Consider the following 25,918-nt stretch of genomic DNA (forward strand, 5'->3'; position numbering starts at 1 on the left):
TTCCCTATTTATAATGGGCGGGCTTCTTTTGCTCATAACATATAAACCCTAAACCCTAAACGTTTTCTTGATTTCACTCCGACCCCATCGACATCCTGTCCAAGTCGAGTCCCCGAGTTGCAATCTTCCTCATCTAAAGAAGATTCTTCGAGGGTTCTTGATCTGGTGCCAAAACCCTAAACCCCACACTCTCTCCCTGCTGTCCCATCATCTTGATTTGACGCTTTGTTCAGGTTCTCACGATGCAATCATTCCGCAATCTTCTCCACCAAAGCATGCTCCTCGCCGGAAACGAACTCTTGTCCGGTTCTTCTTGATGCGATGCTCAAACCCTGAAGGCCACACTTGCCCGCGCTTTCCCATCAAACCCCACCGTGACCCTGCTCGGGCCCTCAAGGCTTGATCTTTCGGTAATCCTACCCACTGTCTTCCTTCGTCCCATCGTCTTGGTCGATGCTCAGACCCCATCACTACGCTGTCCAAGTCATCAAGATGCAATCCTTACGCAATCTTCTCCACCAGAAGAAGATTCTCCTACTCTCAAGAAGCGTGTTTGGTTCGCGTTGCCTCTCTTCGAATGTTGCCCAAAGATCGAAGCTACCATATTATTCGAGCTCCTTCGGTCCTAGAGATCGAGGATCGGAGGAAGGGTCTGCCGGTTGGTCTGAAACCAGCAGCGCCAGTGCGTCCGCCACTCCTTGGGCGTCCTACAAGCCCTTCACGGAGCAGCTTGAATCCAGAGGCGAAGAGGAGCCAGTTGAGTGGCAAGAAAAGAGGGCAAGCAGGAGAGGAAGCGGTTCTGGAGGGGATTTGGGCGAGGGAGAGGATAAGCACGAGGTTACAACGTTCTTTGATCCCTTGGAGGGAAAGATGATGACAATTCCAGTGGTAGAAGAGAGGGATGCTGCTGTCTACAGACAGGCAGAGAAGAGCACCTGCATTGAGAATTCTGAGCAGAAGAAAATTAGTGGGAGACCCCAAAGATTGGGGGAGTGCCAAGGCAAGGGTTTCCAGAAAAATGAAGTTTCTTTAGGAACCACCTCTTTTGTGAAGAGGACGACGGCAAAGGTGAAGGTTTCTTGGGTCTGTGAGAATTGTGGAGGGACCTTCGGACAGTGGTGGGGAACTTGTCCGACTTGCCAGACCGTGGCCTCGGTTAAGAGGTTTATTGAGGCTGAGGTCAGCAGGGCGAGGGGAGCTGAGGTGTCTGAAGCTGCAGTCAGGTCAAAGTCATGGCTTTCTCCGAAGTCAGGAACAATGGTCCCTCTGAGCTTGGCAGATGTGAACATGGACCGAAACCAGTCAGAATGGAGAATCCCATTGTGAATCTCTCTTTTTGTCAATTTTTTGCTTCATTTTGTTGAGTTATTTCATTAGTATGGTACTTGTTTTAAACTTTAAGTGTTCCTTTCTGTTTCTGTATAAGCAACATATTGGTAGGTAGGTTTAAATTAATGCAACTTTGGAAGATCTAAAGACAGAATAAACAAAGAAAGAGTATGCATAAGGCCTTGGGGGTTCAATTGATTGACATAATAAGGAGAAAGTATTTAAATGAAATGGGTTTATTTGCTGATTCAAAATGGAATCATGTGGAATTGGTTTATCTGATATGGTGTTAAGGCATCTTTTTTAGCTTGGATGAACAGCCAATCTGAATTTTCCCAGTAGGTTGCTAGTAGGATGACAATTGTTACTTTTTCAGAATTTCTAGAAGGTTAAGGATAAGAGCAATAGTAAAGATAGCTGTACTGATTCTAATGACATACAGAGTCTGGGCTTGCTCCTCAGGCTTTCCTTTTCTTTCCCTCATGTATGAAATCTCTAGTTCCAAATCCAGTCCTTGTGCTTGAACATATGCTCTCTCTCTGAAATCCTAGATTTAAAACTAATTTGTCATCCTTGTGAGCCAATTTATTTAATGCATATGTATTTGAAGCGTTTTGGTTAGAGGGCAGGTAAGTGTGGATACAAGCTTACTCAGTTTTGTCATGTTAGCTGCAGATAAATCTGGCAGCCATTGTTAGTCGTGCGACAAATTGCATGCTTGAGACCAACTTTGGGCATTAAACAAATCTTATTGACAAACCTACTAGGACAAGTACCATTGTTTACAGTTAAAGTTAGCACACTAAGCAGCATTTTTTTATTCATCTCTAATGAGCAATTTCTCAAATGTTTGTGTTTCTTTTTTTACTTTCCATATATCTACCATAATTTCTGCATGTTGTCAGTTTGATAAGTTTCATCTCCATGTGACAGCATGGTCTAGTTGTTTATATGTGGTTTTGTTTGCTTCTATGCTTTACATGAATTTGTCTGATTGCCTCTTAAATCTTAGAGGAAGGTAATGTAGAATGATGGTCCCTTTTTCCTGACTGCCTCTTTGAAAAATGTCAAGTGTTTCATTTCCAATTTTCAGAGAAGTATTCATGTTTTGCAGGTGGCCAAGGTTCCACTTCATAGTGCATTAGTGGCATAGGGGCATAAAATGTAGTCATTTATAAACCAAATATTGACGAACTCTTTTGCTAATCCCAAGTAGGTAGAACTAGTTGTTATCGTGCATCTCAAAAAGCTTCTCAAAGATTTGACTGTTTCTTTATCTTTTCTGTTGATTGATTTGCTTAATTGTAAACAGTAATGTCAGTCTATAGAAGCAATGCTGACTTTGAATTACCCAAGTACTTCAGATGATTATGCTTGCTCTGATTGTTAGAAAGTTGTTCGCTCTCAGCTTGCCTTTTCATTATCTGGTGGTTCATTGTTTTCCCACATATATTTACAACAATCTCTCCCATAATTATAGTTTTTATAGGACATGTTATTATTTGTGGAATACTGCTTTCATGAACAATTTCCTTTTTTGGAATAGTCAGTGTTATCAACTTGTTAGTATGTGTATGTGATTTGACAATCAGACTTGTCAATAAGAAAGCAGAGACCTAAGCATTATTACTGAATTTGACTATACTGAAGGGTTTGGGCAAAATCTTCTTTGAGATCATATTATCTTGTTTGGTAGTTTATCAGATCGAAAAAAATAGGATGTTGATATGAGCAGCTGCTTATGCATATGCTTTCTAGGGCTGGACATTTTGGAATGGAGGTCTCTAGGGTGCTTGGTGGTGGTATTGTACCAGGTATGTGAACTTTAAACTACTATTGTTCTAATAATCATTGTCATGCATTCTTTTGCACTATTTGTTTTTTTTTTGTGGGGGTCTATTTTTAGGCCATCTCAGTGTCATTTTTATGCTGTTAGGTGTTAGTATATATAAATAGAATCACAATATTTGCATCAGCTATCACTCTTTTCACATTTATATGATGTTCCTACTTTAACCTGGTGTTTATATCTTCATGAAAGAATTAAGACTATAGGAATACTGAATCTCTCTGTTCTGAGGTGCATAAGCCCTTACAGTCTCTGCCTTGGAAGATCACACAGTAGGATTAAGTTTGCTGTCGGAAAGTATCACTATTAACAATTTAAAAAATTTCTACATAATTATCTGATTATATTGATGTTTTAACTATGATATATGGGTTTTTTTGTTGTTAAATTACTTTATATTAATAGATCTATTAGCTTCAATATAACATGGAGTGCATAGATCTTTATCCATTATTTTTTAAGATGAGTAGTTTGTCATACTTCTAATTGTGTAGGATCTTTACTTTTAATTGGTGGTGATCCTGGTGTTGGCAAAAGTACACTACTATTACAGGTTTCAACTTCTTCCCTTGGTTGAAACTGAACTTGCTAGCTATTTTATCTTTTAACAAACATGCTAATGTCCATATATTTTTGAAAGTGTCTTTTTTTAATCCTGTTCTGTTTAGGTTTAATATGAAAATTTGTTTGTGATTATGAAGATATCAGCCATTCTAGCTCAAGGATTCAATTTTAAGGGGCCTGCTCGAGTTGTTTATGTCTCTGGGGAGGAGGTAGGTAATAGTTGTGTTTGTTTAGTTCTCTGACTTTATACATATTCTTGTTGCATGGAGTCTTTGTGATTCAATTTATCTATAGTGTTTGACAATATTAGCATTGCGATCATTGAAGCCCTTCTTTGAGTCTGATTTTGTGACTAATCTAATGATTCAATAAGCCTAATGATCAAAGTCATATGAAGCCATTATAATGTGGCCATAGAGACTATAGTACTGTGCTATTAGCAGTAGACCGTGAAAATCGTGTACACTCTGTTCATTTTATTCTGTGTAGGATTAATATTATTTCATAATCTCCTCCATGTAAACCTTTGTTGCTGTCAGTAAGTAGCATTCGCTATGGGTGGCAAAATGTTCTTTTGGGTTTTTTGTTAAGACTAATTTGAGGAAACCTCAATTCAGTTCTGGAAAGTGTACCACATCTTGGCACATATTTATCCACATGGAGGGGCTAACTAAAATGTGATTGGTTGTTGATTGTTCACCATCAACCTTCATATGGGTGCTCTTTAGGTTACTTTATGGAAATATTAGCCATTCATTCATAATTGGGAGGTCTCTGTAAGCATACTCATGATGAGATTTAAAAAAAAAAGGGTGTCAATGTGGTAAATATTTGGAAAATAGATTCACTTCTTGATAATACTACTATATCTTAATTTTATGATATGGTTGATGTAGTGGCCTTGTCTGTTGATTTCTTTCACTTTGGTCCTACTCATGGTTACTGATTATTATATTCATCTTTTATCATGCCTCATATTACATGCTGATCTATCTTTTTAACCTGATTGTGGAATTATGTTTACTTGTCAACTTGATTGCTGTTGTATGTATATAACTCATCTTTCTGGCTGTGCAGAGCATTGAACAAATAGGGAACAGGGCAGACCGCATGGGAATCACCACAAAGGATCTTTTCTTGTACTCAAGTACAGATGTTGAGGTGCTTGCTTTTAGATCTTCATTTTCCAGCTACTTCATTCTCTTAGTGCTATAGTAGTGTGATTACATCAGATGGTGCAGATAGCTGCAGTCGAAGTTGAGCTAATTTTGTTAGGATGCAATTGACTGGAAGTGGAATATATTAATGTTGAAATACAGAACTCAGAGATGACTGAAAGAGCAAGTTTCCTACACCATGAACATGTAGATGTGATGCTTGTTACTTCTCAACTTTTTATTGCTAACGTAACAAAAGAAACAAATATGTACCAAGGTTCTAAATTTCGAATGATACCGCTCGTATCGGGCGGTACGTACTAGTTCGTCAGCAGATTGGTACGCGGACTGCTCGCTATCGAGTGGAACACTTGATATAGCCCTGTATCGGGCGGTAACGGTCGAAATTTCAATCGTTACTACCCGAAATAGGTCGGTAACAATCGATTTCGATCGTGATCGCTCGTTATCGAGTAGTATCAGCTTGGCTGCGGTGAGGGAAGCAGAAGCGTCGAGGGAGAAGTAAGAAGAAAGAGAGCGTTCAAAGAAGAGAGAAAAGAAAAGGGAAAATCGGGAGAACCTTGACGTGTCCCGATCTGGTGCCACTCTCCCTCGCGACCCAGATTCAAGAGCTAACGGCCAAGAGGCGGTCTCTTTCATTGTCTCGCCTGCGATTCTACGACTTCTTCTTCGTCGCGTTCTTTGTCGAAAGTCGGAGATGTCTGTAGCCTTTGACGTCTTCGCCGAATACCGAAGATGAGGAGATGAAAGAGATCACGTTCTTCTCGTTGTCTGAGGCAACAAGGAGAAGAGGAGGCAACGTACGCCTCCTTTTTAGTTTTTTTAAATATTATTTTAATATTTTTTATAGAAATATATATTTATATTTATATATATTATATATATATATATATATATTTAAATGTACCGCTTGGTATGTCCTAGCATATCGCTCGGTCCTAAGCAAAACTTGATACATCGATACAACACGAAATTTCAATCTTTGATATGTACCATGTCTAGTGTATTTTTTTTGCTAATTAAGCAAAAAAACTATACATCGATACAACTTGGTTTAGACTTTAGAAAACAAAACTATAACTAATTAGCTTACACATATCAAATAGCTGAAACATGTTACCCCAGTCTGTGTTGACTTTACCGTGCCATACATAAGAAAAATTTCTCTCATGTAAACCCAACACAACCAAGCAGTAGTTTGTCACCTATATAAATAATGGAATATTAAATACAATGATTGTAAGCTTTTCTAGTGTTTGTGATAGGCATGCACTTGCATGATATTAAGCGGTTAAGAATTGGCATAGGTGTCATTCTTTTATGCCTCTGATGAGTGGCAACCTTTAGCCTGAAATTTTTATCCATGATTTAATTTTATCTGGTTAAACAAATTAATTGATGAGCATTTGTGTATGAGAAGTTTTTTAGATGTGTTCAGGTTAACATTCTCCAATATATAGTTAAGTAGTTGTATACAGTTCAACGATGGATCTTAGTATCCATTACATGAAATTTACAGTGGCACAATCTACATCAACTGACCCAAAAGTATCTTGATTTTATTGCTGGAGTGGGATACACATCATTAATGTGTCCAGATCCGTACTTTATGACTGATCTGTTAGTCATATATTTGGCATATGGCTGAGTTCAAGGAACTGTTGAGTGTTTCTTATCCCCTTGGAAAAAAGCCTATATGTATAACCTATTATAGGTTAAGCATTTTTTAACATAAATACGATTTATTAATTTGTATTTTGGATCTTCTAGAATTATCTTGTAAAATTACTTTATTTGATTTTCGATGGTGTTGAAGTTTTTAATCTTGACTCCTCTATATGATATGTATGTTATAATACCTAAAGGCCATAGTTAAGATCATTATTTTATTTTATTCAGGTAGTTTAGTTTCTATTTTTTCTCAGCAATTTTTTTCCACATTCAATTAGAGAATGCCAAGTCTTGTTCCTATTATCTGGTATCAGAAAGTGATCTTTCATTACAAACTTTGCATTGCTCTACAAGGATTTCTATGTGATCTGGATCTTAATGTATTAACCTGACAGTGTTTTTTTTCATCTCCATTGTGGCTGAGGAATGAGCTTTACCTGTTTTCTATACATATAATTGACATGGGTTCGCTGTCATTCTGAAGGAAGTCTCATGCTGCTATTTTCAGGCATCACTCTTAAAATGACAGTATCTTCAGACAATTTTTTTACTATTTCTCATGCTGCTATTTACCAAATAATGTTGTGTCCTTTTTGGTGGTGACTATTCAGTATGCTGATCTCTCACCTCTTTCAATGTTAAATTTATCATGATGATTGTCCACTGACCTTTGCTATTCAAAACGAGGTAATTCCATTGTTCATTAACAGAAAACTGATACCACTGCACTAGATCAGAAGCTGATCAACCCTATTTAAGCCTTTTTCGAAAGAAGAAGGATTGTGATTCCATTGCATGATCTCAGACCTCTGGCTACAAGGTGGATTTTGAGGGGTCTGAAGTTAGAGGGTTGAACATGAATCAGTTTATTTAGTGAAGAACGCGACGAAGAAGAAGTCTGTATGAGGAAAAAAGACCTGACCAGCTTTACTAATGTATATATGTATATATATATGAGAGAAAAACCTGATCCCGTCACCACACAAATCCCAATAAAAGACGACCTTATAACTCACAGAAAATGAATCTCAAATAATAAATAACTTGCTCAACTGATTCTAGATTTATAATGAGAGTCTCAGACACCAGTAGACACAAAAAAGGGTGGCTAAGCACACCCTAAGACACCTACAGAAAATAACAGAAGAATATAACTAAAAATCACTAAATAAACTAGGAAACATAATACACTATTATAAAAAAGGAAAAAAGACCTGACCAGCTTTACTAATGTTTTCTAGTGGAACTTGTTTTATTGACGGGAAATCTGTAGGTGGAAGTATATGATAATCTTTAATATTGTTGATAACTTTTTGGTCTTTGGTACAATTGCAGGACATTTTGGATAAGGTCCAAAATCCTCCCCCACAAGCTCTTATTGTGGATTCTATTCAGACTGTTTATTTGAGAGGAGTTACAGGAAGTGCTGGAAACATCATGCAGGTTTGTTCTCAGAGAACCTCAAGTTTTTTCTCTCTCACAATCTATTTTAGAGAAACTTGAATTAGTCTTGCAAATCCAAACATACTTAAACTACACCAAAGTTGGCTCGTTGGGCACCTAGGTCTCTACTTGCGGAATGTATGTTGCCATTTAGAGTGCCTAATTTGATTTTCTACAGAATGATTGCCAGCTTTACCTCAGTGGTATCCCCCATATGCCCAAATGTGAAGAAACTTTAGTAAGCACATACTCAGGATGAGTGTTGGTGGTCATGGTATGGTTGTGCTTTTGCAATCTAGGTGATCATTGGTCGAGTCACAAAAACAACACTTATGTTTGCTGAGATAAGCTGTGCATGCATTGAGGCTCATGGTAGTGTAATCAACTAGTGCTTGGATGCTGCCTCACCTCACTCGGGCACCTTGATTTGGTTCAGACGAGTGTCTTCAACTAGTCGTGGCCTAGGCGCATGCTTTAGCCTAGGTGAGCGCCTGAACTAAATTACTTGGGGCTGAACCTAAAATGCTAATTTGGGTTCAGTCGAATAGATTGACTAAACCTCCCCACCCTTGCGACCCGTACAACCCTAGATTGCGATCCTCTTTCTCCCTCCGCAAGCAAATGTGGTCGACCAGCAGTGCATTTCTCTGTCCTCTCTCTCTCTCTCTCTCTCTCTCTCGCTCACTCGCCAATGTACACCCTTGTTCTCCTTCCATCTCATTGTTGCTCTCCCTCTTGCTCCTCCTTGGTTGCTATCCACCCCCAATCGAGCCCCCCTAATAGCCCTCCTCCCCTCCCTTCTCCTTCATGCTTGTCCTTCCCCTATTGCACTCCCTCTTTCTCCTCTTCCACTAGAGCATCAAGACAAGCCTCCTCGATAGCCCTCTCCTCCTTTGTTGCCCCCTACCGAGCCTCCATGATAGCTCCTTCTGCCTCTTCCATGCTTCTTTCCCCCTCCCTTCTCTCATTCCCTTTCGTTGTTGTGCTCCCTCTTCCTTCTCCTCCATCGTCCAAGTTGACTCTGCTGACAACCCTCTCCTTTTCCTCCTGCGATATCCATTCTTCCTTCTCCCTTCTCTCTGATCTCCTTCCCTCTCGCTCTCCCTCTTTCTCCTTTTTTGCCCTTCGAGCTTCAATAGCTCCTTCCTCACTACCTCCCTCCTTTGTCTCTTCCCAACAAAGTTGTCGCACCCCATGTCCTCTTTGATAACTCCTATTCCCCCTCTTTCTATCATTCTCTGCATCTCCTCGATAACTCTCGATAGTCTCCTCTTTTTTGCTTCTTTCTCTCCTCAACCGCTCGCATTGGCCTCCTCTGAATTTAATAGTAATGTTAATTATTGTTAATCATAGTTAAATTTTGTTAATACTAATTTATGAATTGTTTAAAAGATTGAATTTGTCATTGCTTGTATTTTTTATTGTTAATGCTACATAGATGATTAAATTATTGCAATTCAATGTTTTAATGGTAATATTTTGAATATGAAATAATATGAAACTCGTTATTGTCTAGTTTTTATTTTGATAGTTAATTTTATCCTTAATTATATTTTTCAAAGTTTTTATATCGACGAGTGCCTTTGTTAAGTTTGGGTGAATGCCTAGTACCTCAAAGGTGTTTGAACCTTGGTGCCTTTTAGTGCCGAGCGCCTTTGACAACAATGCCTTTGGAGGGAATCTCATTCTGGGATATAAAGTTTTCGATTGGGTGTTCTTACAAGGTTGTGGTGCAAAAGGCTGAGTTGTTGAACGTTGAGATGGTGAATTTTCACCGTTTGATGTTCCTTGCTATGTAACATACTACACTAGTTATTTTTTACCTATTGAATAATTTTCGTAAAATTTGTTATGGTCTGGAAGAGGACTTAAAACAATTAATTTTATGTAACAATTTATTCTTTGCAACTTATTGTTGTGTAGGCAAAGAGGAGAATGAAAGAGAAAAAAACTCCTATGATTATAGAACAAATGAAACTTTCAACTTGAATACATTTCTCTTTATAAATTCACTTACCTGGTTTTGCAAAGATGCAATTATTTTTCTATTTTTCTCAGAAGCAACTTAGGGAGAACTAACTGTTCACTATTCTCGTTGTTGATGTAGTTATGACACCAGTGCTAAAATTTCAACCTGAATACACGTTTCTTTATAAATTCACTTACCTGGTTTTGCGAAGATGCAATTATTTTTCTATTTTTCTCGGAAGCAACTTATCGAGAACTAAGCTGTTCACTATTCTCTTTGCTGATGTAGTTATACTGTAAAAGTAAATTGTCACCTGCGTTAAAATTTCAACCTGAATACACTTTTTCTTTATAAATTCACTTACCTGGTTTTGCAAAGATTCAATTATTTTTCTATTTTTCTCGGAAGCAACTTAGGGAGAACGAAACTGTTCACTATTCTTTTTGCTGATGTAGTTATACTGTAAAAGTAAATTGACACCTGTGCTACATTGAGACACTGTCAAAATTATATCCTTGAGATTGGAACATATTCTGTATGTCAGTAACTATAATGCGATGAAAACCATGCTTCTGGAACTTTGGATGGTATAGCTATAGCCTATTGGATGATTGTTACCTTTTCTTTAACAGAGTCTGGATAATGTTTTTAGTAATTTTGTAAACAACCTTGTATTGCTTTTCTGGATAAAAGGCAAGGGAATGTAAGAAGAAATTGCATTACTATAGATGCTTTTTTTATGTTATTAAAGAATTAACTTAGGTGTTTTAGTTGTGTGAAGTTAAATCCATATGCTAAGGATATATGTGAAAACTGATGCCTATGGAAGAAAAGGATTTTTGTGGTAGGAAATAAATATCGTTTTCATCTCCTTTTTCATCCTTTGTCATAACTGTGTTTTTCTCATCTCATTGTTGTGAAACAGGTTAAGGAGTGCACATCTGCCTTTCTGAGATTTGCTAAGCAGACGAATATTCCTGTTCTTTTAGTAAGCTAGCTATCTTCTTTTTCATGTATTATTGAGTTTCTGATTCTCACTCATCATGCATGAATCACAGATTCAGATTATGACAATATGAAAGCCCATAGAAGAATTAATATATCCTATCGTATCATAGTTTGGTAACTAAAAGTTTTCTGATCCCCCCATTAATTCCATAAACAGCACTTCCATATGATAACTTTCTGCATTCTGTTGCATCACATTATTGAGCTTAAGTATTGTATTTTAGTTTTTAAGGTCATTGCATGCAGAACTTTTGGATATAATAGCTGAGGACTGAAGTTATGACTAATATGTCAGTTGACCATACTGTTGTTGAAATGCCAACCATCTGATGGGAAAACTGTCCGGACATGGAGGCTTACTAATTTTAGTAGTTCTAGAATTTGTAGGAACTTCTAAGCTTAATTGGTGCAACAGCTTACTTGAATGAAGAGTCTCAAAATTGGTTGTTAGTGTTTGGTCATGTTTAATGAATGCGATTGTGTGAAGTATCCATCTGGAACTTCTTGGATATACAGTTATAGTTAAACGAATTCATGGCAGTCTTAGGTGCCAGAGCCATGCATGGTCCACCATGCTGGCATGCTGGTGCACATGGTACATCAGTTTATACTATTGTACAAAGAAGGGGAAGGGGGAAGGAGAAGGGGGAGGTGTTTGTATGCTGATACGGTACCCTAGAAAGAGGTAAGGGGGATGGGAGAAGTTCCTGGAGGCAGGGTGGCAGGCAAGCATCATGCAAGATGCGATATCTGAAGTTTGTTTGCAAACCCTAAGCATCTGCCTTAAAAATAAAAAATAAAAAGTATATACAAAACCGAGTTCCTTGGCATATATTTCCATAAGCATACATCACTTTCATGCATATATGTGAACCAAGAAAAGGATTAGTCATCAGATCCAATGGATATATAATTTTATTAGCAGAACATTAGATCCACATCTGAGTTTAACTTAGGTTTACAAAATTCATTAACATATAATTCTGTTTGTTTCAGATTGGACATGTAACAAAAACAGGAGATATTGCTGGGCCTCGGATCTTGGAGCACATAGTGGATGCTGTTTTATATATGGAGGTTTGTGTCCTATTGCCTAGACATGTCAAGCTATCATTGAACCATGCTCTCTCTCTCTCTCTCTCTCTCTCTCTCTCTCTCTCTCTTTTCTTTCTTGGAGCTTTTAAATTCTGAAATGCTGTACTTTTATGATTAGTAGTTTCAGAGAAATACAACTCTGATTAACTTATCCATGGTTTGCAGTGATGTTAATACTTATTCCAAAAACAATAATGAAGTCTGTCATCAGAATAAGGTTACATTCTTTGTTTAGTGTCATTTGAAGTCCATTAGATATGGATTTATGAACTAAACTATCTTAGCTGCCCTCTCAACTCAAAGAAGCCACCTTTTCACTTAGATTGAATCATACATGCCTAAGGTCCGACCTCTGGTCGCTAGGGTTCCTGCATTGTGAGATGGGCATCATGCATTTTGTTTACTTCTACAGTTAGAGCTTCTTACATTTGACATCTTTGGAACCTGTTTTGCGAGTGTTGTTTATTGGCTTCCCTTTTGTTGACTAACATGTGCCTACCATTCTAGTTTATCTTTAGTCCATCTAACTTAACCTTAATCAAGCACATTTGTCTTTATCTTTTCACTAGGAAAATTTAAATACTTTTAATATAACTGAACATATCGCCTTATAGAACACACTGGCAGTAGATACACGTAACCAATCTGAAATAATTTGGTCAACATGGCTTGTCATTATTGTATTACAGGAGGAAGACTTTTGTTAGAATCTTGAAAATGTTATGGAGATTTAATAGAATTAAAAACAAGTCTTTTTAGATGGTTGGTTTGGCGTTATTTATAATGCACAATCATGGCAGTCTATATGTGCTCTGCTAATACCACAAATTTAAATCTTGATAGTACCAGCTGGCACAAACTGCTATTATCAGGCTGGTGGTTAATTGATAGTTTTGCTCGATCCTATCTGAAATTGAACTTACGATCTTGTCAACTCAATGAACCTAGCAGTACATAGATCAGTTCCTAGCTGTAAGCGTATGTACAGTACAATATTCGGTTTTTTATGATTCTGACAACTGTCAATTGTTGTTTCTTCTTTTGGACTCCTGTTCCTCCTCTTCATTCATGTTGCTGCAGTCTCCTCCTACATGTAAACATTGCAGCCTCTTATTCAGCCTTCTCTCTCTGTATCCTAAAACGGAAATGCACATGATTTATATGACAAAACAGTACTTACATACTTTCTGTTTATGGCGTATAACTGTCACCGATTTGGTACAGTTGTAGAACAATGAAACTTGCCAGAGGATTCTGGTTCCATGTTTCTGTTGTAATTATCTGCATTGTATTGAGGTGGCAATTTGTTTTATAAAATTGCTTTCAGAATTTATTGTACATGCATTATGATGGAAAAATTATACCATATTTCTCTAATTTGCAATTATAAATTTAATGGAATAGGGTCTCTGTGTTATTAATTTTATATGAATAGCTCATTTGTAGATTATGTGTTAAGAATCTGTGTTGCTACAGGGCGAGAGGTACTCGTCTTATCGGCTTCTCCGTTCTGTGAAGAACCGCTTTGGTTCAACAGATGAGGTATCATACACATCTTAAATGTAATTGTGTAACACTTCAACGAATATGTGATGCAATTATTTATTCTTCTGCTATGCAAGTAGGTAAAATTTTAAGTAAAAACTAATCTTAAATAGTTGCTTTTCTTTATAATCGTATTAAGAGACATCCATCAGTTTCACATCATTAGTCACAACAACCATACTTGCCCTACCATGCTGATATAGTGATTGGTGACCTGATTATGCTTGGACCAAATTGTCATGGTTATTGCTAATTTGATTCAACATTGACATATAGTATATCGATATCAAATGTTGAGAGAGTGATATCATGTATGATTTATCATGATATTAATCTCCAATTGATTGGATTCACAACGTTGATCCATTCCCATTTTAGCAAGAAAATCCTTTTGGTCAGTAGCTACTAACAAGGTATGCATTGCTTGCATAGTTATAAGTTCATGTATTTACAAGTTTTTTGTTTATATGTAATGCATGTATCATGTACTCAATGGATTTTTAGATTTCTTTTTTTTGCATGAGTTGTTGATGTATGGTTTAGAATGGATCTCAACCGTATTTTGATTCATTATTGAGGTCAAAAAATAAAAAAACCAGTTTTATTAATGGTTTATTGGGCCCATAACTAAAATTGACACAGGATCAAACTTTGCCAAACATGGTACTGTGTGGTACTTGTACAATGCTGGTTCACTCTAGCTAATGACTATTGATATTGAACCAAGATTTTTATCCATAATGCATTGTGTAAATTATAATGATTTAAAAAGCACTAGGCACCAAAAGCCACCAAGGTCCAAAATCCCGGAGGTGCTAGGCGTTCTGAAATATTAAAATATAAAAAATATATAATGCAACTGATAAATAGAAATTACCAATGCTGAAATCTAAATAGGGACTATAATATGATAACAATAGTTAACTATCTTCTGTTAATAGTAGTTAAAGGGGAGAAAAGAGATTGATGGTGGAAAGTGAGGAAGGAGAGAGCGGTGGCGGAGGAAGCTTCAGACGATGGCAACGATGGAAGAAGCTGCGGACGACAACAGTAGCGACGGACAAAGCTTTGGATGGTAGTGGCGGAAGCTACCGATGGTGACGTTGGGGTTTGAGGAAGCTTTATATTTGTTTGTCGTTGGTTGAGGAAGCTACGGTCCTCTCCCTCAACGGCGGAAGGAGCTACACATGGAAGCAGTGGTAGCGGAGGGAATTGCACACGAAAGCTACACCTTCAAACTCATCTATTGGCGGTAGAGCTAGCGTCAGTCCTGCGCATTGACGACGGAGTCAATGGCAGAGGAAACGTTGGTCTTGTGCTTCAGCGACTGAGGCTGGGGCACAGACGTGGTGGAGGCAGAGGTTGCACTAGTGTTGCTCAAGGGGCAAGGGGTGGGTTTTGTATGTAAGGTAACTTTATGTAGCTTTGTTGGTTCAATTGAACCAACTAGCTATTGTTCAACCGAACCGGAGGCGCTAGCATTGCATGGTTTTAGTCGAGCGCTCGCCCGGGGCACCTAGGCAGCACTTCACTAAAACACGTCACCTGGCAAATCTACGAGGCGATTGAGCCTCGCCTCGCATCACTCGAGCGCTTAGGCGAGTGCCTAAGCAGTTATTTAAACCCATGGTAAATTCTAAAGTGCACAGTGCATGTTGATAAAGAATCAACCTATGGACTTCTTCATTTACGATTAAGCTCTAATAGGATTCAAATTTTTGTAGAAAAAATCTTATTACTAGGAATTTGTGACTTGGGACACTCAATGTTGCAGTATCTATTATTATTGTTAAAGTGTATTTAAATTGTTGTGATGCATATCGTAAAGATCCTTATGTTTAGCAAGTTGAAGTCTTCTTCAAGTCTAATATAGCTTAACATGTGATCAACTTTCTTAAACGAATCTTCTTTGTTAGTGATGATAGCTGGTTAAGCTTTGATCACAAGCTTGTTTGTTTATGTCAGCTTGGAGTGTTTGAAATGTCGGAGTCTGGTCTGGCAGCTGTATCAAATCCTAGCGAAATATTCTTAAGTGATAATTTTCCTGACTCTGATGTATTAGCTGGACTTGCAATAGCTGTGGTCGTTGATGGATCTCGAACTTTTTTGATTGAAATCCAGGTATGTTTGATTATCGGAACAAAAACTGGTAAAGAACACTACTGGAATTTAGTAGTTTTGTTCTGTGGTCACTTTGGTTGTTGTTATATTAGATAATGCAAAAACGTTGCTCTTTTTTTAAGGTGAAGCATAGGAATTATGGTTTCAAATACTTGCTGGTTAGCAAACTTATAATGCATATTTGTTGTTCACAACATTGTTAAGTTCATGTTTAATTTGTCAATAACACTCCATTGTTAGCTTCAACGTTCAGCATGTTGGACCATCCAATAATTTGGTTTGACATAATAAGTTCCATGCTACAACATAATTCTTGTTAGCACTTATCTTGTACTGTTAGATCTGCCAATATTTTCTTTTTTCCAACATTTTGTAAGTTAATTTCTCATACAGAACATCTGTTTCTAACATTTAATGATTCTGATCCGAAACTTGGAATCAAATTTCGGAATTTAGTGTACCAGACCTATAGCTACTGTACCAGTCATGGCATGGAACAGTACCTTGGTGGTCCATACTTAGTACATCAGTACATACCTATCTTAGAAAAAAATGCTGAAAAAACAAAAAATTATCCAGTTCAGGGCCTAAAGCGTCCTGTATTGTGTATACCGAGTGCTACAGGTTATGTAGCAGATGGTACAATCCCGTATTGGGTAAGCTTAAAAAAAAATCTGAAAAACTGAAAAAACAAAAAAAAAATCTAGTACAAGACCTATGACATCCTGTATTGTGCATACAGAGTGCCACAGGTCATGTAGCATGGAACTTGAGAATTGGGAGAATCCGCTTGGTGCAAATAATTTTCTTTACCAAAAGGAGATAATTTTCTTCAGGAGATCGTGCAAACCAATGACTTAAAAAAGCGCTATGCGCAAGGTCCAGAAACGCCCGAGGCATTAGGCACTTGCCCGAGAGAAGCGAGGCGCTAAAATATAAAAATATATATTATAATTAATAAATATAATTATTTAAATAAAAAATATATGATATTAAATTAAGAAAATCTTGCAAAATCATAATATCATATTAACAAAAAGTTTCAAAACTCAAAACAAAAACAATAATATCAAATAAATAAAATTTTGCAGTATTAAAATCAAAATAATATATGATTAATCTAATAAATAAATAAAATATTGTTACTAGTATACAGTTAACATTATATTGTTAACAGTATACTATCGAGTCGATGTGAGAAGAGTAAGAGTAAGATAGCAACGGCGAGCAGCAAGCAGCAACGATAGTAGCGACGAGCAACGACACTGGTAGCGAGAGTACAACGTAAGAGTAAGATTGATGCTGTTGACTGAGAGTAGCGACAGTGGTAGCAACGAGCAACGACAGCGGGAGCGGGAGCGGCGAGCAACGACAATGACAATAGCGAGCAACAATAGTGGCAGCAGCGAGTAGTGACAGTGGCAACGGAGAGAAAATGTCGACGGTAGAATCACGAGTAGGGTTATGGTTGGGGAAATTGCTAGAGAGATGTTGGGAGGCTGATATCGGTGCTTTAGTTGGTTCGATTGAACCAACTAAAGCACCGGGGTCACTTGGTTTAACCCGTGCGCTCGCTCGAGCTCACGCGGTGCCTCTTTGAAGTGCGTCGCCTGAGCGCCTAGGCGAGCGCCTATTGAAATCACTATTGTAAACCAAGTCCTCCTTTATTCTCAGGACTAATGATGGTGTCCTTGAGAAGCGAAGGAGGAATCCAAAATAAGTTTCTTGATATACCGACCATGTGTTATAAAACAGTGTCAGAAATGTGGCAGTTAAATAACATCTGAGTAGTCATAGAGTTCATTATAAAACAAGTTTGTCAACAAAGGAGTTCTCGCAACTAGGTGGGAGACGACCTAAAGATAGATAGGCACCTAGATATTTCATAAGCCAAAGTCCTTTTGTGCCCAAAGCATTGCAAACAGTGTGGTTGGTGGAGGGAGGACAGTGTTTAAAAAATAAATGTTGGATTTCTGTAGGTTAATTCTGAGATTTGTGAGATCATGGAAGGTATTGAGGAATTTGAGGACATTGACACGGGATTTGGAATTAGCACGAAAGCCCACGAGAATATCATCCGCAAACAATAGATTGGAGGTGATGAGGGACGATAGCATATGTTGAGTCAAAGATAAACAGATACCGCAAAAGGGGGTCTCCCTACCGAATATGGGTGTTTGCCTTGAACCATTGGGAAGAGGTCCCGTTCGTGAGACATGAGAATGACGATGAGGATATGCAAGAATAAATCCAGTCCACGAACTGAGTTGGGAAGTTCATGAGAAGAAGAGAGGATCAGATGGCATCCCATGAGAGTCAGACAAATGCTTTCTCAACGTCGAGTTTGAGAAGAACTAAGGGATTCTTGGCTATAAGGATATTATCATGAATATTGCTCCCTTGAATGAATGTTGACTGTTCAGGACTGATTAGTGCATGCAATAATGGCTTGATTCTGTTGATCCTCACTTTGGTTAGGTGTTTGTAAATCATGTTTCATAGAGCTATGGGACGGTAGCCTTTGATGACCAAAGGGTTGTCCTTTTGGGGATATAAACCAGATGTGTATTGCCCCAGCTTGGTGGGAGGAGTTTGGATGAGTGAAAAGAAGAAAAAGATTGGAGGATGCTGGGCTAGATATCGTCCCAGAAGGCTTTGAAGAATTCCACATTAAATCCATTTGTGTTTGGGCTTTTGCCGAAGCTCATTAGTAGGAGATCAGAATGGATTTCAACAAAAGAGAAGTCTTTGCAAAGTTGTTGATTGACGAAGGAAGGAATCATGGGCAGAGGACAGGTGTACCAGATTTCCATTTTGATTGACGAAGGAAGAAATCTTGTCGGGATCATGGAAGGAATTTCCATTTTCGTCAGTGATGGAGGAGATCCTATTCTTAGTGCACCTAAAAGAGGCCTTGTGATGGAAAATTTTGGTATTTTTGTCACCATATTCAATCCATTGGACCTTGGCCTGAGCTCATCACCTGAGGTGAAGCTGTCTATTGAGGGTCGTGGACTTGTGAAAGAGACACTAGAATAGAGTTTGTTCAAAATCAGTAAGGGAGTTAGTGGCATCTTTAGATTCAAGGTTAGAAATATCCCTTTGGGTGGCCTTGATCTAGTTCTCAAGGTTCAAATTGCATCAATGGTTCCACTTTGAGAGGGAGATACCGAGAGATATAAGAATCTGACGTAAAGAGGCCATGTTGTTGTGGGGACGAGACTGATGGTTATTAAAAGCAGATTTGGACAATGTTGTGAATCTCTTTGTGTTCCAACTAAAAAGATTCGAAGTGAAATGGCCAAGGGCGATCGGACTAAGACCTAATCTTGCCAACTTTGATTGGTAAGGGTGTGTGATCAGAGTGGGATCTAGGTAAATGTAAAATCGAAGAGTCACTGAAAAGAGATATCCAAGCATTGTTAGCAAACACACGATCTAAATGAGCAGAAGTCCGACATTTACCGAATTGGTTATTACACCAAGTAAATTGATTTTCAGAAAACCCCGAATCAATCAAACTAGAGTGAACTAAGAAGTCTTTAAAGTCGAGCACAGATCTCGTTATGGCAAAGGGTCAGTCACTGATTTTATCATTGGCAGAAGAGATAGCAATCATGTCACCACACAAAAACCAGGGAATCTCAGAAAGACAATCAATTGGTGGAATTGCATTCCACAAAGATTTCCGAAGTGAAGAAAAGTTGCTAGCATTTATAGCTGAGAGGAGCCAATGGGATGTATCACCAGCTTGGATAACCAAATTTAGGGATTGGGGGTTCTTACCCACCGGAGCAACTTTGAACTTGCCTTCCTTCTAGAGGACCAGAATGCCCCATGATCTACCACATGCGGGGGAGAAGTTACCACACCACAGCTTTCCCATCCTTCTTATGAATGCCAAGCTGCTATCCCCCTGCAAACGGGTTTCCAAGAGGACAATGAGGTCTAGATTGTGAGAGTGGATTAGGCTGAAAAGAGCCTCTTTACAGTCCTTTTTGAGTGTGCCTCTACAGTTCCATCATAAAAGGTTCACTATCATTGAGTCACAATAAAGGAGGAGGAAGGATCTAAACAGTTCATTCGGAATAGAAAGAGGAGTAGTACGTTTCTAATTTTTTTTCTTTTTGTTACATTGTTTGATTGAAAGCAAAAAATGATTAAGCCGATGCTGAATTCTGCTTTGTCCTGTGGTTGGAGCTGACCATTCTAGTTCAAGATTACCGTAAGATGTCCTCCTCCACCATGGCTTCTCCATCTACAGCCTTCTTTAAAGCAGCTGCCATTTTGTCCACCAACGCGGCGAATGTTAAGGAAACACAGCCGGAGCTGAGCCTTTGCCAGGTTACCCTGTAGGAGCATAAGAAGAAAAGAGGAAAAGCTCTCCCTGGTAGGGAGGGTTAGAAGGGGCAGTGGGTGCCTCAGGGGGAATGAAAGGGGCAAAGGGGTTGGAGATTCTTAATGGGGAAACCCTAGGAGACTCTAAAGCAGGGTCAGCCTGGGAAAGGGGATGGCTGCCTTTTCGATTCCTTCCCCCTTGGTCTGCAATGTGAAAGGGCACCGTATGGAATGGTGGCAGTGGGTTTCAATCTGCATCAGTACATATGAATATGCGTCTTTGTATCTTCGTATCTTGGTATTTCAATCTGCATCAGTACATATGAATATGTGTCTTTGTATCTTCGTATCTTGGTATTTCAATCTGCATCAGTACTTCATACAGTTTCCATGTGGCACACAGTTTCCATTCTTCAAATTACTGCAGATAAAGAGTAACAAGAATTTGAATTTGAGCTGGAAAGCTATTTATTATTCTCTGTTCATTTCAGTTTTGTGTCTTAAGGGTAAGCGATATACACTCAATCTCTGTTGTGCCACATGTTTCCATGCATTTATGTAACATTTCTGAGCTGGAGAGTTCATTCATTAAGTTACAACCTAACTTTCTCCTGGCAACAAATCTAAATTCAGTAACCTTTCAAGCGAAAAGGAAGCAAAAAATATTTTGATACAACCATGGTACATGCCAACATACCATGTACATACATGTACGTCATTATTTCCTTGGATGCAACAATGTGGAGGGCAGGTTTATTTATGTTATAAGTACTGAAGTCATTAGGCACTTACCTAGGTGCTCAGGTTAGGCAAGGTGAGGCCCAAGCTCTTGGTAACTAATGCTACATTGGACTGGTACAGATCTGGTAATCAGAATTTTATTCCTTGAATGCAACAATATGGAGGATAGGTGATTTATGTTATAAGCATGGTTTGCAGTACCGGTCCGTACCGCCCGGTACGGGCGGTACGTACCGGTCCGACAGACTTTCGGTACGCGGACCATATGTTACCGTTCTGATACTGTAGCAGCACTGTAGCGATGCTACAGTGCTCGACACGCTCGGTACACCTGGGTGTACCGAGCGGTATACCGTACCGTACCGGTACCGAGCCCAGATCGAAACTCCGGTACGGTACGGTATTGCGAAACTTGGTTATAAGCATTGAAGTTATCAGGTGCTTGCTATAGGCACTTAGGTTAGGAAGCACAAGGCTCAAGCACTTGATAACTAGTCCAAGCAGGCGCCTTCAACTAAGCGCAGCCCATGTGTGCAGCTGATCCTAGGCATTGAGCGGTTCGGGCACATGTCTAAGCCAAATCTAGCCTGGATCGAGCCTAAACCAGACCTAACTGTTGTGGTCCATTGATTCTGGTTCGACTGAACCAGATCAATGTCTTCGGACCCCAACCTGATAGCAACCCTTCCTCATACCCCAACAAGCCCCTCCTCCTCTGCCTCCTCCTCTGCCTCCCTGCTTGTCTCTCAATCAACAACATCCCCTCCCCATACCTCAATAACCCCCCTCTCCCTCCTCTTCCTATGGTATTAATTTGTTAATATAGCCTGTGAATGTTTTAAGGGATTGGAAATGTCATTGCTACTTCGCATCATTTTTAATTGTCACTGCTTTATTTTAGTGATCATGTTTCTCAATATTAACATATAAATTTGAAGTTTTAATATTCACAAGTGTCTTGCTTTGCTCGGATGAGCTCCTAGCGCCTAATTGTGTCAATGAGTTAGTCGGTTCCATTGGAACACCCCAGGAATTTCACTGCATACTATCTTCTTATGGCTAGAAACATTCAGAACAATGGGTTCAAAGCAGGGTCTGCCGTACCGCCCAGTACGGGCGGTACGTACCGGTCCGACAGGTTGTCGGTACGCGGACCGACTGTTACCGGTCCGAGTTCACTGTAGCACTGTAACAGTGCTACAGTAATCGGTACATTTGGGTGTACCGCTCGGTATACCGTACCGTACCGGTACCGATCCCAGGTCGAAATACCGGTACGGTACGGTATTGCGAACCTTGGTTCAAAGTGTCTAAGAATATATAAGCATGATAGCTGTGAGCTGAAATTGGGAACACTGGTGCTCTTCAATTTAGCAGAATAAAAGTTCCCAGAAATTTCAAGAGTACCTACTTTCTAGGTGTAGTTTGTAAACAATTCTAGGAAAGCCTTAGCTAGGCCACATTGATGTATAGATCCGAGCATGTGAATATGAATTGTTCATGCCAGGACATGGTGGCATGTGATGTCTTTTGAAGTTGCTTCTCTTGACTGTTGCATATAATCATCAGCAATAGCATATTGAGGTTAAATTCTAGCATTTGCTTCAGCTAGAGGTGCTTCTGTGCCCTTCCTTCTTCTGGCTCACTTAATACAGCGTTTTCATTTTTTGGCAGGCTTTGTGCGTATCTGATCCTTCTTCAGTCTCAAGATATGCCAATGGGATAAAGGCAAGCAGAGCTGACATGATAATTGCTGTAAGTACGATTATGTTTCTTATAACATTTGTATTGTTGACAATTTTTCCTTGTTGTGTTAATATCTGATTACATTTTGCCTTCAATTTTAGTGGAGGTGGTTAATTGAAGATCATTCAATGTGCTCTCTATGTGACAGTATTTTATCATGAGACAGTTTTTATTATAAGGCACTTTTACATGAGATTTTTGTTTTGCTTCAATCAACAAGATGTTCTTACACATGGCAATCAGTTCTTGCATGTCAACGACATTGTCGGTCAGTTTGATATCTGAATTATGACCAAATATGCAATTGGCGCCTGACTTTTATAAACTTTTCCTTTGAAGGTTCTCATGAAACAGGCTGGTCTGAAGCTACAAGGCAATGTAAGGCTTTCATAATTTGTCTCTTTTCTATTGTTTTCACTCAATTTTTTTTCTTATAGTGGTTTTGTAAAGGTGAATGAACTTATAGTGGGTTATCTAAAACTATAATAAAAAATAGAGGTGTCCGAACCATGACAAATGGAGCCCACATTGTGGCATTGTTGCATACTGGATTTTGCCAGAACAATGGTCATTGTTATTTTGCCTGCTGTTGCCCATAGCAGAGCTCAGTGGAGGGGAAAAATAACACTCTGCCTGTTCAACTGTCAACTATTAATATATATAGCTCAGTAAATAGACATGCTACAACATGTGCTGGATCATATCTTGGTGCAATACAACGTGTAGATGATTAGGATCTGAAATGGCCAGTGACATCTGAAGTAAAGTAAGACCTTTCCAGATACAACAGTCTATACTTTACTAAATAAGAGCTAAAGAAAATCATATTATCTCTTTTCTGTAATGTCCTTAAATTCAGAAGAAAATTCATCTCTATGTTGATAACATGGTAATGAAAAGTCCTGTAAAAGATTTTGTTCTCTTTCCACAGGCGATCTTTCTGAATGTTGTTAGTGGGTTCAATTTGACTGAGACGGCAGGAGATCTGGCGATTGCGGCTGCGATTTGCAGCAGGTATGGCAGCACCCTTTCAGTTTGTGTTTTAAAGATGCTAGTGAGTTCGAATAACATTGTCAAACAAGAGAAAGGAAAATGATTGAATGCTTGGATACAGTTAACTTATAATTCTTGTGTTATTATGATGGATAAAGAGTGATGTTGCTGTCCTTATCTTTCGGAAACCAAGAAAATGTTGGTTATTCTCTAGCATCCAGCTGAAGGCTAAGATCAATGATTCTCATTGATAGATACCTATTATTGAATAAAAATGTCAGCGAAATAAGTGAGTTGGACAATGTGAGTGCATCTGTAGCAGTACAATTTGACTGTAATAATCATTTTGGTGTGGTGCATATGTTGGACCTTGTGAGTTGCAGTACATGGTCAAGAGTCTCTACCAGTCCCTTGTTGTACTTCTATTAATATGTTTGTTTATATCAGTAAAACGATGTGTTTAAATACCTATTGGCACCCTAAGGTGGATAGACCCTATATCAGATGGTTTGTTTCAGACATGTCCATCCGATCATGTTATACGAAGCCATCCTGAATCATTGATGATAGATATAGGCTGTGATGCATTTGGGCAGCTTTCATTGCTTGGTTTCGTGTATTTGCAACTTATCAATTGCTTGCTTTTAAAAATATTCCTTTTCCAAGTCATGAAACTCGTGAACTATTTTATTAATCTGACATTTTTTAACTAAACGATAAATTGAAGTTCTTCTTTGTTGTTCAGCTTCTTGGAGTTTCCCATCCCTAATGACATTGCTTTTATCGGAGAGGTTGGCCTAGGTGGCGAGCTTCGTGCTGTAAGTATTGTTGACTAGAGTAAATATTCTATATCTTATGTGTTCTTGTATAGAAATGACGCAGATTATTTTTCAAAGCAGAATAAGCTCATGAATTTTTGCGAGATATATTTCAATGATCTTGGTTCTTGTGTTCTTGTATAGAAATGATCTTATCCAAATGTGTTGCAAAAACCCATTTAAGAGTATTGCTTGCACATTTCATTCTTCTGTATAATCTATGGGCATAATTTTGATTTTGCAGTATGGATTCATGTCAAATGTTGACATGGTACTTTCTGCATGTTTCGTACCTCAGGAACATTTGGCCAGCATATTTGGCATCATTGGCTTGACATTAGTTTTGTGTTGTAAGACTTGCATGTTAACATTGTAGGCGTTGTTGGCAATCTATCATCATAGTTTCTACATTTGGCCCATGAATTTTTACATCCCATGGCAGATTGCATATACTGTTGTGCTTTGTACTAGCCCTACAAAGGACTGGTATGTGGGCCCACATGCGCCATCTCAGTTTATGTGGTTGTAGGTAGAGAGTTGAGACCATGATGGCCAGGGGAAAGGAGAGAGGAAAAACAAGAGGGGAACTAGAGGGAGGGCTGTGGACATTGTCCACAGTAACACGAGTGTGATAGATATAAAAGTGAGTGTTATAGGTTTAGATCCAGGAGTTGTCATTGCTAGTGGAAAAGGAAGCGCAGATAAGAAAGTGAGCGTGATAGATCCAGATCGAGTTGTCATTGTGAGTCAGAAAAGGAAGCAGATAGGAGAGTGAGTGACTGAAATCAGATAATTACAAGTGACCGACTAGTATAATTAGAATGACATTGCCAGGTATTGAAATCAGAAGAATCTTGATTTTATTGGGGAAACTACATTGAATTATTAATTTACCAAGTATCTATATTTGCATAACCTGTTCATTGCATTAAAATATTGCCAGCCATTGATGCCTTTCTCTCTCTCTCTCAATATCGTTGTCTGCTGACTGCTTGAATCCTTGTGGAATAAAAGCCACATCATTAGTATTTGATTAATTAACATAGTAGTAGTTAATTATTTCATTTTCTACTTGGATTTCCGATTCCACTTGTGTGCAGGTACCAAGGATGGATAAGAGAGTCATAGCTGTTGCTAAACTGGGATTTAAAAGGTGCGTCATACCGAAGGCAGCTGAGAGAACGCTGACGTCACTTAATCTGGATATAACAATACTGGGCTGCAAAAACTTGAAAGAAGTCATCAACACGGTGTTTCAACCAGCTTAATCATTATGAATCTGGTTATTTGCTCCTATGGGCGGACACAGCAGTTTTATACTTGTGACCACTGGTAAGAAAGGAAGCTGCAATTTTTCGTAAACAGACAGCCCCACTGCTGTGGTCACAATGGAATTTTTGTACTTCACCAAACCATGTCTTTGTCTGGTAGAAGGAAGCTGCAATTTTTGTTCATTACGTAGAACGTAATGGTTGTTCATTACGTAGAACGTCTTTGTGGTTTCTTCAGC

At 38.6% G+C, this 25,918-nt stretch overlaps 1 protein-coding gene across 2 annotated transcripts; it reads left to right on the plus strand.

Moving 5' to 3' along the window:
* Nucleotides 1-29: 29 nt before the first annotated feature.
* LOC103991350 (uncharacterized) lies at nucleotides 30-25,901 on the plus strand. 2 transcript variants are annotated; one of them, XM_009410772.3, is made up of 15 exons: nucleotides 33-1,322; nucleotides 3,088-3,143; nucleotides 3,673-3,731; nucleotides 3,880-3,951; nucleotides 4,820-4,903; nucleotides 7,927-8,034; nucleotides 10,929-10,991; nucleotides 12,008-12,088; nucleotides 13,583-13,648; nucleotides 15,617-15,772; nucleotides 22,526-22,606; nucleotides 22,937-22,975; nucleotides 23,529-23,611; nucleotides 24,336-24,408; nucleotides 25,509-25,901. In XM_009410772.3, the coding sequence occupies exons 1-15, from the start codon at nucleotides 454-456 to the stop codon at nucleotides 25,674-25,676; spliced, it is 2,058 nt and encodes a 685-aa protein (XP_009409047.2). In that variant the 5' UTR covers nucleotides 33-453; the 3' UTR covers nucleotides 25,677-25,901. The 2 variants fall into 2 exon arrangements, with proteins under 2 accessions (XP_065016658.1, XP_009409047.2); XM_065160586.1 differs by lacking the exon at nucleotides 15,617-15,772 and having other exon boundaries at nucleotides 30-1,322.
* The last annotated feature ends 17 nt before the right edge of the window (nucleotides 25,902-25,918 follow it).

Source organism: Musa acuminata, chromosome BXJ3-7, assembly GCF_036884655.1.
Source record: "Musa acuminata AAA Group cultivar baxijiao chromosome BXJ3-7, Cavendish_Baxijiao_AAA, whole genome shotgun sequence".
Lineage (NCBI taxonomy): Eukaryota > Viridiplantae > Streptophyta > Magnoliopsida > Zingiberales > Musaceae > Musa > Musa acuminata.